This window comes from Littorina saxatilis, linkage group LG6, assembly GCF_037325665.1.
Source record: "Littorina saxatilis isolate snail1 linkage group LG6, US_GU_Lsax_2.0, whole genome shotgun sequence".
NCBI classification, from domain to species: domain Eukaryota; kingdom Metazoa; phylum Mollusca; class Gastropoda; order Littorinimorpha; family Littorinidae; genus Littorina; species Littorina saxatilis.
In genome coordinates this window covers 28373124-28384193 of record NC_090250.1, presented here as the reverse complement: position 1 = coordinate 28384193, position 11070 = coordinate 28373124, and the positions used below count along the sequence as shown (strand labels likewise).

General features: G+C 43.0%; 1 protein-coding gene across 2 annotated transcripts; it reads left to right on the top strand.

Annotated features, from left to right (window-relative positions):
- Window positions 1-1409: 1409 nt before the first annotated feature.
- Window positions 1410-9300, top strand: LOC138968915 (uncharacterized). Of its 2 annotated transcripts, none has more exons than XR_011456320.1 (2): window positions 1410-8685; window positions 8846-9300. XR_011456320.1 is itself a non-coding variant. In XM_070341589.1 (2 exons), exon 2 carries the CDS (start codon window positions 3175-3177, stop codon window positions 7627-7629), a length of 4455 nt encoding a protein of 1484 aa, XP_070197690.1. In that variant the 5' UTR covers window positions 1410-1782; window positions 1943-3174; the 3' UTR covers window positions 7630-9300. The 2 variants fall into 2 exon arrangements, 1 of the variants encoding a protein (XP_070197690.1); XM_070341589.1 differs by having other exon boundaries at window positions 1410-1782; window positions 1943-9300.
- Window positions 9301-11070: the final 1770 nt, after the last annotated feature.

Genomic DNA, 11070 nt, shown 5'->3' with positions numbered 1-11070 from the left:
GATCCTGATAGTCAAGTGAACGGCCTTAAAGGCACAGTAAGCCTCCCGTAAACCATCACAGATACGGTCAGGCTTTTACACACAGTACAAACACCCTTTCATTTAAACACTCACCGATTGAGAACATCCTAGGTGCCCTCCGTAAAGAGCGAACAATTTTCAAAGAATTTATTTTTGCGTGGTTTATCTTACCCCTGAGCCATCGTGAACCCGTGTGATCCAGTTTCCCTTTTTCACAATGTAGTCGTCAGTTAGTCATTTGAATGCGACTAGATGTGAGCTTATCTACAATAGCACGTTTTTATGCACGAAACAAACGGCTGTGGTTCACAAGAACTCTAGCGATGGCTTTTGACTGTTGAGAAGAACGGCGATAGGCATAAACCGTCGTCTGCTACGACCCTTGCGTGACCCTGCTTCCGGGCTTTTCTTTTTTCAAACTTTCACAACTTCGAATTGTACTGATCTTGTCTTGATGAAAAAAGAATTTTTTTTATGATTAAAGAATGTTTGTGTAACAAGCTGTCAATTTATTATTTTGATTTTAAAAGTTAGGTCTAGCGCAAAAACGCACCACGGCCCAAAAACATTCTGATAATCATCGATCCACGGCTATGGCCAGTTTACATCGATAGAATGAGACCCGAAGGGAAGTAACTCATTTTTGACCTGAGTTCAGGATGGGTCCAAAAAGTGTTCGAGACAATCTGCAAAATTAATTCTTTAAAAATTGCTCGCTCTTTACGTAGGGCACCTAGGATGTTCCCGTTTGGTGAGCGTTCAAATGGAAGGGTGTTTGTACTGACAGTATCTGAGATGGTTTACGGGAGGCTTACTGTCCGGGCGTGATTTTCGGTATTCGGAATATTCATAACAGCCGTCCAGCACCAAAACGAGGCGCCATTGTTGTAGAGGACCAAGTCTACGAAAATAAATTCTTTGAAAATTTCTGACGCTCGACAGAAAGCAGCCAGGATGTTCCCTTTCGGTGAGCGTTCAAATGGAAGTATGCTTGTACTGTATGTAGACGCTCGGGGAGCTGGATCGCTTCCTCCCAGTGAAAAGTTAGCAGCAACAGAGTCAGTCGCGCTTGTGGTCCAAGTTGTGGAAATGTCCAAGTTGTGGAATGTGTCCAAGTTGTGGTATGTGTCCAATATGTGCAATGTTGTGGTATATGTCCAAGATGTGGAATGTGTTCAAGATGTGGTATGTGTCCAAGTTGTGGTATGTGTCCAAATTGTGGTATGTGTCTAAGTTGTGGTATGTGTCCAAGATGTGAAATGTGTTCAAGATGTGGTATGTGTCCAAGATGTGGAATGTGTCCAAGATGTGGAATGTGTCCAAGATGTGGTATGTGTCCAAGTTGTGGTATGTGTCCAAGATGTGGTATGTGTCCAAGTTGTGTGTAATGAATGGCGGTTATGGTGTTTATAGTTGAAGGGATATAACTAGTGCTTTTTGTAATACAAAGAGGTTGTCAGGAGTGGTTTAACTTTGAGAGTGGAAACTTTTAACAGTTCAGTAAAATTCCATGGTTAGCTACGGACGGTCAAACTGGGTTCGCGGCACGTGAATTTACAACTGTGCGAGTTGTTCGCGTTATAATCGCAACCGCCTGATTTTGTGAGTTGTGATTGTAAACTGCCTGACAATTGAAAGTCATTCGACCTGGGCTCTCGGATGAGAAAACCTGCTCTTGCTTTTGATGTCAACCTTGGAACCGGGAAACATTGCCGGGATGACTTGGAATGTTGTATGGATGCCGCCATATTGGAAGATGAGGTACTTTGCTAGTTTTGTGTGAACTTGAACATTTCTTTTGTATGCGCGGACATGACTTGTGTACTTGAATAATTTCGGAATTGTATAATTTTCTTGTGCTCGGTTGGTGTGTTTTTGAATATTGTTAGTTGTTACAGTAGGGTGTTATATTTTGTAACAGGCCGCCCCAGTCTGACTTGTGCGGGGTGGTGCCAGAGTGGCGAGGGTGCGATGGAGGCCGTAAGGTTGAAGGCTAGCTACATCGTCACCTCTACATAACGTAAAAGTTATGTTTTGTTTATTTGCTTTCTTGTCCTTGTAAATATGTTCTGACGTTGACAATGAATGAATGAGTTTCAAAAGGTCATGAATTGATTATTGTAAGCAAGAAAGTATTTGAGAATTTGAGGAATGAGTTGATATTTGCTATGTCAGAAACAAACCAATTTGTATGTTCTAATTAAACCATTGGCTATTGTTTGGAAAGAATGAGTTGGTGAAAGACTACAAATTCTTCTAATCTTCTCTCTGCTTTCCTAAACTTCTGAGCGGGAGTCAGATGATTGACTGTGTGTGTGTGTGTGCACATATAAAGAATCTGGAAGGAGATTAATAAGGATAATTACGGATCTTCTTTATTTCGAATCTCTCACATTGGCGAGCTTGCGGTTGTATTAATTGGAAAATTTTTGAAGATTAATTAATTTTTTTTGGTGCGTTCCCTTGAGTGCAGTTAGGCTTATTTTATATTATTGACTTGTAGAGCTGAAGTGTTGTTTGGTTTTGCGCAGATGCTGATGCATGCAGTCTGGAGGATGGACATCCTTGTCATCTGCCTGTGAAGGGAGTTCCTTGGTCTGTGGACGGATGCATCCTGTGCCTGACTGAGCGACATATTTTGGACAGGAGTGAGTCATTTGCTTATCTGACACTCAAGTTAACATTCTATATATTTTTGAGAATAATTTGTCTCTCTGAGTGTTGGTTCTTGCTTGTGAGTAGGTTATTTTTTCCCCCTACTTTACATGAAGCGCCCTGTAGGTTAGTTTTACCTACAAGTGAATAATACATGACACATCATTTTTCCCTTTTACGTGTACACAGTTTGTAAATAGTTGTGGGTCAGCAATGCCTTGATTCATAAGTGTTTGGGAATGGGGGTGTGTCTAGTTTCTAGGCCAAGTTTTTGAGCGGAGCCTAGTTTCAAATGTATTGATTGTTTCCCCTTGTAGTTCGGTTGATCGGTTTCCTAGACTGTGTCACTTTAGTACTGAACTTGAGGAAGTCAGGTAAATTCTAAAGTTTAGTGGACTATTGTGTTCACGTTAGTCAAAGCTAAGTCTTGGTGTTGCCCTCTAGCATTCTATGTAGAGGATAGTCATAGTTTGCTTAAGTGATAGCGGTTTGTTCACGATGGCATCTCAAGAAGAGGTTCAAGCTTTGATAGCGCAGTTTAAGGTGGAGGGTGAAGCCTTAGGAAAAGATGGTGCATCACTGAACAAGTATGTGGAGGATAATTTGCGTGAGGAAAGAGCAGCAAGAAGGAAAAGAGAAAATGATATTGCTCTTCAAGAAAAAGAACTCGCTGCTGCACGTGAGCTTAAAGAGAGAGAGTTAGCTGAACAAGCTAAGATTGAAAATCTTCGTCAAGAAAAAGAACTCGCTGCTGCACGTGAGCTTAAAGAGAGAGAGTTAGCTGAACAAGCTAAGATTGAAAATCGTCGTCTCGATATTGAAGAAGAAAAGGCGAACAGGGAGGCAAAGTTGCGAGCAGACGAGTTGGTTGAAAAAGCAAGCAAGAATAAGTTGGCCAATCGTCCCAAGATTCCCTATTTTGATGATAAATCAGATGACATTGAGAGTTATCTGTATCGCTTCGATAAGCACGCAGCTAGCTTGAAGTGGTCAAAGGATGAGAAGGCTTTGATTTTGCCTACTCTACTCAGAGGTCGTGCTCTGAATTATTTTCAAGAGTTACCAGTAGAAGATACTAATGACTATGCCAAACTGTCAGCGCATTTGTTGAAGAGATTCAAATGTACTGAAGAAGGTTTCAGAACGCAGTTTCGCTCATGCAAACCTGAATCAGGTGAAACCATGCATGTCTTTTTCTCCCGCATGAGAAGATTTTTTACTAGATGGACAGATATGGCTGGAGTTGGCACAGATTTCGCTTTGCTCTGTGACTTGGTGCTCAGAGAGCAGATTCTGTCTAGTTGTGCGTCGTCTCTGGTTACTTTTCTGAAAGAAGACAAGCATACTACCGCTCAAACCATGATAGACGCAGCTGAAAGATACAGGGAAGCACATCCTAGTCAAAACCTAGCAGCAAAAGGTTCTAGTGATCCTCTGTTGGCTAATGTCGGTCTTCCAAGTGGGAGAGGAGGTCATTCAGGGTCAGGTGGTCGAGGTGGTCACAGGTTTTCTAAGAAGAATAGTCAGGCTGACACAAACCCACCGACAGAACAAAGCTCTCCTGATAATAAGGGTGGCAGAGGTGCTAGTCAATCTGGTAGAGGTAGAGGTGGTCAGAACTATCAGAGGAAGTGTTGGTGGTGTCAAGATACTTCGCACAAGTTGGCAGATTGTCCCAAAAAAATGCATACTGCTTCAGTATCCGTTGTCACTGTTGAAGAGTCCAGCTGTAGTGAAGACGAGCAGTCTGTGGCGTCAGTAGGATTTTCAGGTAGTGATGAACTTCCCGAGTCTATTCAGACATGTGAAGGTACCTTAAATGGTAGTGAGGTCACGGTCATGTTGGATAGTGGGTGTTCCACGGTTGGGGTCAGGAAGTCCCTAGTGAGAGATGATCAGTTTACTGGGAAGGTACAGGTGTGTAGACAGTTCAGTGGGGATTTAGTTCGGTTACCCATTGCGATTGTGAGTCTGGATACACCATACTTTTCTGGAAGTGTTGAGGCATGTGTGATCGACAATCCAGTATGTGACGTCATTTTGGGAAGAATACAGGGATGTACATTTGGATGTGTCGAGGTTACTAGCGCAGTCCAGACAAGAGGTCAAAAAGCTAGAGAAGAACGTCCTTTTAGACCGCTGTTGACCGCTAAAGTTCCCCAACTTGATATCAATGCTGATAAACTGTCCAAAATGCAAAAGGATGACAAAACGTTGCATGATCTGTTCGAGAAAGTTGGCCAAGGAAAATCGGAAGAGTCGTCTGGTTGTGTGGTGTCGTTTGTTGTGAGGGACCAGTTGTTATGTCGAAAGTACTACTCCAAGGTCAACGATGAAGTGGTTTGGCAGCTAGTTGTTCCTGAACGCTTGCGCGAGTCGGTTTTGATCACTGCCCATGACGGTTTGTTTGGTGGTCATTTAGGCGCGAACAGTACGTTCAAAAGGGTGTCCGCATTCTTCTTTTGGCCCGGTTATCGGCAGTCGATCAAGGATTACTGCAGATCATGTGATATCTGTCAGAAAACCTTTCCCAAAGGTAGAGTTCCTTCGGCACCTTTGCAACCACTGCCTGTGATAGAAGTCCCATTTTCCCGAGTTTGCATTGATCTGATTGGTCCGATTAAACCAGTGTCAGCTCGTGGTCATCAGTACGCTTTGGTGTTGGTGGATGTTGCGACACGCTATCCGGAAGCAGTACCCTTGAAATCAACGACCACAGAAGCAGTAGCGGAAGCTTTGTTGGGCATTTTCACCCGGACGGGTTTACCAGATGAGGTTCTCTCAGATCTAGGTACACAATTCACATCTGATGTCATGCGAGAGGTGATGAGATTGATATCGGTATCGCAGTTGCACACGACTCCTTATCATCCCCAGACGAATGGTCTCTGTGAAAGGTTCAATGGAACTTTGAAATCCATGGTGAAGAAGTTGATGGCAGATAGACCTAAGGATTGGGATAGATATTTGCCTTTTGCGTTGTTCGCATACAGAGAAATCCCACAGGAGTCTACAGGGTACTCACCTTTTGAACTTCTGTACGGTAGAAACCCAAAAGGACCGTCGGAACTGCTGTATCATGCGTGGACCGATAGCAGTCGGGAGAATCAGCAGGTTCCAGTGTCACAGTATGTGCAGGATTTGAAAGAGGTCTTGGCTGACAGTGTTAGTAGAGCACAGAAGGCTGTTCAGAATGTATCAAAGAAGAACAGATCATACAGATCTCAGAAGCCAAGAATGATACTCGCTGGAAAGAAAGTCTTAGTCTTACTTCCAACTGAGAAGAACAAAATGATACTACGCTGGCGAGGTCCATTTCAGGTGATCAAAAGACTGAATCAATGTGATTACGTTGTAGAAATTTCACCTGGGATCGAGAAAGTGTACCATGTCAACTTGCTCAGGGAGTATGTGTCTAGGAATGAAGATGTTGGTCAGAACCCAGTTGTTGCCTCATTGGGAGTGATCAGTGGGTCCAGTGCAGTAGAGGAGGTAGACATTCAGAAAGTCAAACTACAGTCAGTTCCTACAGTTCAGACTGAGAATGTAGATGATGTGGTCTATAGTCCTGACTTGTCTATGCAGGCAAAACAAAAAGTGCAGGCGGTGTTTCAGAAGCATCAGGACAAAATGACGGATTTGCCTGGTACTTGTGACCTAGTGCAGCATATGGTGAGGATTCCTGAAGGTGCTGTGGTCAATGTGAAACAGTATCCGTTACCATTTGAGTCTCAGGAAGTGGTTGAAGAAGAAGTGAAAAAGATGTTAGATCTAGACGTAATAGAGCCGTCTATTTCTCCGTTCTCGTCTCCTATTGTTCTAGTCAAGAAGAAGGACGGAAGTACTCGTTTTTGCATCGATTTCAGACACCTCAATAAGATTACGGAGTTTGACGCTGAGCCAATACCGGATCCGGAAGTTCTGTTTGCTTCATTGCAGGGCAGGCAGCATTTCACGAAGATTGATCTGGCTAAGGGCTATTGGCAAATTCCGATGGCAGAGTCTGATCGAGCAAAAACGGCTTTTCGTACCCCTCAAGGTCTATATCAGTTCAAGAAGATGCCGTTCGGAATGAGTACAGCACCAAGTACTTTCGCGAGGATGATGAAGATGTTGGATCTGGATAGGTTCAAATCTGTTCATTTCTTTGATGACGTACTTGTAGCCACGGAAGACTGGTGTGAGCATCTAGAGGCACTTGACGGACTGTTGACAGAACTGGGAAAACATGGGTTGACTGTGAGACCGTCGAAAGTAGAGGCAGGGTTTGACTCTATTGAGTTTTTGGGTCACATAGTTGGGGAGGGTAGCATGCGTCCAGTTCCCTCCAAAGTGTCCAAAATCTTGAATGTCTCTGTCCCAACCACAAAGAAACAAGTCCGGTCATTGGTAGGGCTCATCAGTTTCTATAGGCGCTATGTCCCAAGCTTCGCGTCTATTGTGTCCCCCCTGGTAGAACTCACAAAGAAGAACCAACCAAACAAAGTTCGTTGGTCAAAAGAGTGTCAGATGGCTTTTGACAGGGTCAAAGAAATTTTGTCGTCTGAACCACTGGTGAGATTGCCAGACTTTTCCAGGCCGTTCACAGTGCGGTCGGATGCATCCTCCACGGGGATTGGAGCAGCCCTGATGCAGCCTGATGATGACGACGTCCTTCATCCAGTTCTGTATGCCAGCAGGAAACTGCTGGAAAGAGAAACCAGATACTCTACTGTGGAGAGAGAGTGCCTAGCGTTGGTGTGGGCAGTTGACAAATTCCATCGCTACTTGTTTGGCTCACATTTCTTTGTTGAGACTGATCACAGACCGTTGACGTACTTACGACAGTCCAAAACTGCCAACGGCCGACTGTTGCGATGGGCTCTGTCTCTCCAAGAGTATTCATTCACAGTAGTGCCAATTCCTGGAGTCAGGAATTTTGAGGCTGATGTGTTGTCACGCTTGACGAAGTGAATGGAACATGATGGTTGAAAGGACAGTGAAAAAACTTTCTGCAATCAACAAGGACAATACTTTTTGTGCTGTGAGTGTTGATATGCTGTGTATGTATTAAGAACTAATTTAATTTTGTTCTTGTTTTTTTTTTCACATTGTGATTATTTTTTTTAATCTGGCTGGAAAAATGTATTTGAATATTTTTGATGCTAGTACCATTTTGTGTTGTAGTCGAGGTTTACTGTATTGAGTTTAGCGGGGGCTACTCAAACTTTATTGGCGATCTTTGGTACCAAGAACGTCAATGTTATTGCATTCAGTAATAGGCGAAAATTGCTGAATGTCCATGAGTATAACTGTTGTGGATTAACACAGTGGGTGATTATCTACACGGCGGCGTAAATGTGGTTTATTATGCTTGCCATTGTTGCTCATGTTTAAGGACAGCCTCGTGGCTTTCGTCACTTTTTTGGTGGATGGCACTGTCTTTTGGTTGTAAACTGATTGCACTCTTTGGGAACGGACAGAATATTTAATAAATGTTTTCCTTATGCTTTGATTATTTATTAATCTATGTATTTTTTTATGTATTTAAAATTTTTTCTTGTTACTGGAATACTTATACTTGTACAGTTTTTGAAAAAAAAAATGTTCATTTTGGGTTCACATTTTTTTTTTAATCGGGGAAAGGGGTGATGTAATGAATGGCGGTTATGGTGTTTATAGTTGAAGGGATATAACTAGTGCTTTTTGTAATACAAAGAGGTTGTCAGGAGTGGTTTAACTTTGAGAGTGGAAACTTTTAACAGTTCAGTAAAATTCCATGGTTAGCTACGGACGGTCAAACTGGGTTCGCGGCACGTGAATTTACAACTGTGCGAGTTGTTCGCGTTATAATCGCAACCGCCTGATTTTGTGAGTTGTGATTGTAAACTGCCTGACAATTGAAAGTCATTCGACCTGGGCTCTCGGATGAGAAAACCTGCTCTTGCTTTTGATGTCAACCTTGGAACCGGGAAACATTGCCGGGATGACTTGGAATGTTGTATGGATGCCGCCATATTGGAAGATGAGGTACTTTGCTAGTTTTGTGTGAACTTGAACATTTCTTTTGTATGCGCGGACATGACTTGTGTACTTGAATAATTTCGGAATTGTATAATTTTCTTGTGCTCGGTTGGTGTGTTTTTGAATATTGTTAGTTGTTACAGTAGGGTGTTATATTTTGTAACAGGCCGCCCCAGTCTGACTTGTGCGGGGTGGTGCCAGAGTGGCGAGGGTGCGATGGAGGCCGTAAGGTTGAAGGCTAGCTACATCGTCACCTCTACATAACGTAAAAGTTATGTTTTGTTTATTTGCTTTCTTGTCCTTGTAAATATGTTCTGACGTTGACAATGAATGAATGAGTTTCAAAAGGTCATGAATTGATTATTGTAAGCAAGAAAGTATTTGAGAATTTGAGGAATGAGTTGATATTTGCTATGTCAGAAACAAACCAATTTGTATGTTCTAATTAAACCATTGGCTATTGTTTGGAAAGAATGAGTTGGTGAAAGACTACAAATTCTTCTAATCTTCTCTCTGCTTTCCTAAACTTCTGAGCGGGAGTCAGATGATTGACTGTGTGTGTGTGTGTGCACATATAAAGAATCTGGAAGGAGATTAATAAGGATAATTACGGATCTTCTTTATTTCGAATCTCTTACATTGTGGTATGTGTCCAAGATGTGGTAATGTGTCCAAGTTATGGTATGTGTCCGATATGTGGTATGTGTCCAAGTTGTGGTATGTGTCCAAGTTGTGGTATGTGTTCAAGATGTGGTATGTGTCCAAGATGTGGTATGTGTCCAAGATGTGGAATGTGTCCAAATTGTGGTATGTGTTTAAGTAGTGGTATGTGTTGTGGTATGTGTCCAAGATGTGGTATGTGTCCAAGTTGTGGTATGTGTCCAAGGTGTGGTATGTGTCCAAGCTATGGTAATGTGTCCAAGTTATGGTATGTGTCCAAGTTGTGGTATGCGTATAAGATGTGGTCTGTGTCCAAGTTGTGGTATGTGACCAAGTTGTGGTATGTGTCAAAGACGTGGTAATATCGTCATGTGTCCAAGTTTTGGTATGTGTCCAAGTTGTTGAATATAAATGTGATGGGACAATAAGGAAATGGAGAGAAAAAAATATAATAGATTCACTGACTCTCTGTTGTTTCTAGCTTTTCACTCGAAGGAAGCGACCCAATTTCCCAGCGATGGGACAATAAAGAAAAGGAAGAAAAATCCCAAAGATCTCCCTTGACTTTGGGGTATCGCGACTCTGTTGCTGCTAGCTTTCCACTGGGAGGAAGTGATCCGAATTTCCCAGCGACGGGACAATCTGGTGATTGTGGAGAAATATGGAGAAAGAAAACAAAATCAACGGAGTCGCGCTACCCCAAAAGTCAAGGGATTTTGTTTTTGTGCCTTGACTTTAGGGATGACAAGAAGATATCGGGAACATTTAACGTGATTTGTAAAAAAAAAATGATTACAAATCACGGGGCGCGCAGACCCTTGATTTTAGCTCCCAGGCTCAAAACTGTAAGGTTCAGCAGCTAAAGTTGCTTCTATGAAAACGGCTTCTGACGTCATCGAAAATTTTACCCAAAATTCACCACTTCCGTACTCTCGCGGACGTTTGAGATACAATGGCCGCCAGATTGGAACGCGAAAACGCTTCGCTTCAGCCACGAAATTCGTCGGATTATGGCCTAAACGATTCCGAAATAAACTAAACCCTGTGAGGGAAGGTGAGAAAACGATTTCCTACGGCATGCATATGTCTGGTTAACCTAAGTCACGCCAAAACGCAAATAAACGCGTTTTTTACACCAAAAATAGCCTGTTGGGGTCCTTTAAGAGTAATCAGCTAACTGCACTTATGGCAAAATGACCGAGGTCTTTTACGTGCCACTGTGGCGTGTGTCGCCACAGACTAACAGAGCACCTTCTTTATATAATGTCTGTTCCCCCATTTCGTTTCACCCCAACTCCTCTCCTTCATTCAGTCGTCTCCATGACCACGGTATTTACTGTGAGTATCTTAACGAACCGTAGGGCCTACTTGTTCGTGCGCATCCGCTATCCACTTCCGGCTGTTGACAGAGTCGTTATCAAGGAGCACTTCACTGCGGCCACCCCCTATGATCAATAAAATCCTTTTTACCCTGACCATATATCTCCCCCAGTACGGAGTTCTCACGTTCAGAGTCACGGGAGCGTGTCCAGTTATTGGCAGATTGTTCTCAGACACGTGTGAGTGCAGAAGGGGGAAACCGGCGCGGAGAGACCGTAAATCTAGTCAACCGTAAGTCCGCCATCTTTGTTGTGTTTGGTTGTCGGGTTCGATAAGGCGTTAAATTTTAAGGGAGCGACGAGCGAAGCGCATTCAATGTGACAATAATGGGGCCGGGGCGACGTCTAGAAG